Source organism: Dichomitus squalens, assembly GCF_000275845.1.
Source record: "Dichomitus squalens LYAD-421 SS1 unplaced genomic scaffold DICSQscaffold_31, whole genome shotgun sequence".
Classification (NCBI taxonomy): Eukaryota; Fungi; Basidiomycota; class Agaricomycetes; order Polyporales; family Polyporaceae; genus Dichomitus; species Dichomitus squalens.
Genome location: NW_006766913.1, coordinates 181,127 through 185,656, shown reverse-complemented (window position 1 = coordinate 185,656; position 4,530 = coordinate 181,127). Strand labels below are relative to the sequence as shown.

General features: G+C 60.4%; 1 protein-coding gene across 1 annotated transcript; it reads right to left on the bottom strand.

The window, feature by feature from the left end:
* Positions 1–632: 632 nt before the first annotated feature.
* Positions 633–2,591, bottom strand: DICSQDRAFT_172307 (uncharacterized protein; the record flags this gene model as incomplete). The annotated part of the gene is made up of 1 exon (XM_007368038.1): positions 633–2,591. The coding sequence occupies one exon, from the start codon at positions 2,589–2,591 to the stop codon at positions 633–635; it is 1,959 nt and encodes a 652-aa protein (XP_007368100.1).
* Between the last annotated feature and the right edge of the window lie 1,939 nt (positions 2,592–4,530).

Genomic DNA, 4,530 nt, shown 5'->3' with positions numbered 1-4,530 from the left:
GTATCGCACAAGTCCCTAGATTGAGGGATATAGGGATACAGGAGGTAACGAAGAGGAGAACAGAAGTGGGGAGCCTCTACCAACTACAGGCCTCCTTATATACTATGGGGTACCGACCGTATTAGGAAGGGAAAGGTAACCGACCAAAGTGGGGAGGTATGAGGAGACTGTAAAGGAACGCGTCTGGTCGAGGCTGGGCCCAGTATAGTACAAGACCTAGGTCAGGGTCCTGTGACATAACCGAAAAGGGATAGAGACGGGACAGGGTCCTGAGTCTAGGTCAGGGTCGGGCAATATAACCGAAAAGGGAAAGGGGCGCGACAAGGGTCGGGGTCTGGGTCAGGGTAAAGTAATGTAACCGAAAAGGGAAACGGTCAGGGTCGGACTCAGGGTCCGGTCATATAGACGAAAGGGGAGATATTGAGGGAGAGGACCGGGGCTAGGAACATAGTCGTCAGGGGGCGGAACGGGGGATGATAGTGTACAGGCGGACGACGAGGGAACGGGAAGGTAAGCATAGGTCGCCGGGGACGGGAAGGGGAGTGGAGTGTACACGAGGGCGACGAGAAGGAGTAGTTCAATAACAAAAAGATAGGGGGTGGGGCGTACCAAAGGTAACATTACCCCCGTTTCTAAGCACGATCATCCCGATCGTTCAACTCCAAGTCCGGCTCCGTGAGTGGTGACAAAGGCGCGGGTGGGTACCAGAGCCCGATGCGCAAGCCAGGGTTGTCCGGGCTGAAGTAGCCTCCAGCAATGAAGGTGATTGTGCGGGACGGTGACGGTGCGATGGGTGAGGAGGTGGCGGGGGGCGATGGTGAACGGGACGAAGGGTTAGCAGGGGCGGGGCGGACGGGGCGGAAAGGGTTGGCGTCAAAGGGGGTGTCATGGACGACAGCGGGCGGCGATACGGGGGAGGGGCTGCGCGAACGGAGGACGTCCTCGATGGGTGCGGCGGGTGTGGCAGGGGTGGGTGGAGGAGAGTCGCTGTAGTCGGAGACGTCGAGGATCTCGTCGTCGTAGAAGTTCCCCCATAGGCTGCGATGGACGTCGTGCGCCGACATGTTGTCGTAGAGCCGCACGGCGCGTCCGTTCCGGTACTGACGGACCGACACGGGGATGTTGCGGACGTTGTAGGCGTCCACGAGGTTGTCGGCCGCTTCTCGCCATACGTCGTGGTCGGTGACGCGGGCGGCGGGGTCGCGTGCCTGGATCATCGCCCGAAGGAACCCGAGATATTGGGTCTCCGTGAACCGTCCACTGGGGTGGAGGTTGTCGCCCAAGACGCCGATGAGGTAGGCGTTGTCGACGCCAGGGATTTGCTCCCACCGCTCGTCCCAGGCGTAGCTCCAGAGCTGGACCTCAAGGAGAGCCGTCCCGTTGAGGTGGCCCGAGATACGCCACTCCCAAGGATGTCCGCCGACGTGACGGGTTTCGTCCGGCCCGATCTGCCAGCCGTCCGGGAGTCGCTCGTCGTAGAGGAGGGCCCCTCCGTATGCTGGATAGCCGAAGAGGGGCGTCCGATAGTGGACAGTGGCGGGACCCAGAGCAGGGGTGGGGTAGGGGGGGGTGCGGGGTCTGGGTTGGCGGAGCGGGGGGGTTGGAGGGGCAGGGGGCGCGGACAGGGCGTCGGGGTCGGTGGCGTCGGTAAGGTTGCCTCCGCTGATGGTGCCGAGGACCGTTCGGACGGTTGAGGTCGGCCACTCCAGGGGCGACGCGGGGTCGACGACCATGGTGAACGGGGGTTCGTTCTCGTTGACGGGGCTCGGGGAGCGGGGGGTGGGGCTGGGAGAGCGGGGAGAGGGGCGTGTACGGGACGGAGGGGGCGCGCCGGAGCGTAGGCGATCGGGCATCGGGCGGAGGTGCTGCAGTGTTGGGGAAGGGGAGTCGCGGGGTGGAGGAGAGCGGCGCGAAGGTTGTATAGGGGAGGACCACTCCATGTCGGCCTCGTCCATGGGGACGTCCCCCCAGTTAGTGTTGCTCCAGTCGACGTTGGTGTCGCCCCATCCGGAGACGTCAGCCGCGTTCCCCCATTCCGGGGCGGGCAGAGGCGGGGTGGGGGGAATAGGTGAGGCGGCGTGGCTGTCGTTGTTGGTGATGACGCGCTCCAGCCAGGTCCGCTCGCGGTCGCGGTCAACCTGCTCTATGTGGTTGACGAGGTCAGCGATGAGGAAAAGATGATGAGGGGCGCAAACGATATCTAAAGCGTGGTCGGACATGGCGATCGTCGTGGCCCGCAGCTGGGAGACAGTGTCATAGGCCCGTCGTTGGCCAGACGGGTCGGTGATCTCGCCGACGTCCCAGTCGAGGGTCCGGAGATGGGTGAGGGTGACGACCGACTCGCCATAGATGGCCCAGGCGTGACTGGCGGGCGGGACGTCCCGGAATCGCCATTCCAGGACGTTGCGCAATTCTGGGCTGGGTTGGAGGAGGAGCCACCCAACGTATTGACGTTGGGAGGTCTGGCCGTATCCAGCGATTTCATTGCCGGGTAGGTGGAGGAAGGAAAGGTGGAAGTCGTGGTCGAGGAACCACTGAGGGGTGGGGACGTCTTCGGGGGCAGCGCGGTAGGTAGAGGCGAGTTGGGGCATGGTGTTGATTGGCAGGAGAGAGGAGTGGGTTGGGGTCGTTCCCTAGAGTCGCTGTTGCTTCTTGTACTTGGTGAGGAGCTTCGGCGCATTAGTCATCTCCTTCCCGGAAACCCACGAGTTTTCGCTACTAGGCCAGCCCTTCCAAGAGACGAAGTATTGATAGCCTTTCCCACGTTTCCGATGGGCCAAGATGGCCTCGACTTCCCATTCTTCTTCGCCTTCTACGGTCTCCGGAGGCGGTCTGGGGTAGTCTGGCCCGTGTTCCTTGGTGACTCGATAAGGTTTGAGTAGGTTCACATGGAAGACGTCATGGATCTTCCAGGCCTTAGGGAGTTTCAGCCGAACCGTGACTGGACCAGTGATTTCGTCGATCTCGAAGGGTCCTTCCCTTTTCGGGGCTAACTTCCGGTGGGGATAGGGGAGTCTGAGGTTGGTCGATTCGAGGAGGACCCTATCTCCTTTCTTGAACGTGACCGGCTTGGTTCCAGCCCTTCGGGCCATGATCTCCGCTGCTCGGTTGTGCGCGGCTTCCGCGTTGGCTCGGTCTTCGAGGAGTTGCTGGATTCGTTCTTCCGCGCTTGGGTGTGTGGATGGAGAGAGGGAGTTGGGGAATACATCAGGGTTGTAGCCCATGATGAGTTGGAACGGAGACTTGCCGGTGACGGAGTGCTTGCGTTGGTTGTGGCAGAACTCGAAGGCAGGGAGTTTGTCTGACCAGCTGTCCGGGTCATTGAGACAGTAGATGCGCAGGGCTAAGTCGATTTCCTGGTTGACTCGTTCTGTCTGTCCGTCCGTCTGAGGGTGATACGCCGTGGATCGGGAAGTCTTGACTCCTACAAGTCGTTGCAGTTCTTGGAACACCCCGGACGCAAACTGGGGTCCTCGGTCGGATATGATCCTTTGAGGGGCTCCAAACCGTTTGTAGACGTCTCGGAACAGTAGTTCGGCCGCTTCCAAGGCGGTGACGTTGATGGTGCAAGGGGTGATGACTACGCCTTTGGTGGTGTCGTGATCTACTACCACTTGAATGGCGTTGAATCCGTTGGATGGTGGGAGACCCGTGATGTGATCCATGGTGATGACTGAAAACGGCCGCGTGTTCCCTGCGTGGGGGATCGGCATGGCAGGAGCTTTTACGGGGTGAGTGTTAACCTTGGATCCTTGGCAGATGGCGCATCCTTGAACGAATTTGCGGATGAAGTTTTCCATTCCGCCCCAACTGTACTGTCGTGAGACGAGTTCGATGTTCTGATCCTGTCCGGGGTGGCCCATTACTGCTGGGTCGTGATGTATCCGGACAATGTCGCGTCGCAGGTCTTCATTCGGAGGGATGTAGATCTTGCCCTGGTACTTGGCAACGCCATCGTCCAGCTTCCAGTCTTCGGGTTTGCCGTACGGAGGTGGCTTGACGAGGGTTAGACGTCCATGCTGGCTGGTTTGTACCACCTTGGTGTCCTTTCGGGTGGCGTCCTTGATTCGCAGCAGTAGATCATCAGTGACAGCTCGAATAAATACTCCGTCATTTAAGACGACAACGTCCTCGTTGTCATGCTTTCCGTTCACATGGTCGGGGCGGCGGGACAGGGCGTCGGCTTGGGTCAAGGTCTTCCCGGCATGATGGTGGATTTCGAAGTGAAACTGGCCTAGGAACGCACTCCATCGGGCCTGGCGTCGGGTGAGCTTCTGTGCGGACCGCCAGTAGGTGAGGTTCTTGTGGTCCGAGATGACCTGGATGACGTGGGGGGATCCTTCAAGGTAGTGCTGCCAGGTCTCGAAAGCGCGGACCACTGCGAGGAGCTCCTTGTCGTAGATCTGATAGTTGCGTTCCGCAGGCGAGAGGGCATGAGATAGGTACGCTACCGGCATCCAGTCTTGGTTGGCGTTCCGTTGGCGGAGGACGGCCCCGGTGGCGAACATAGAGGCGTCACATTCAATTTGG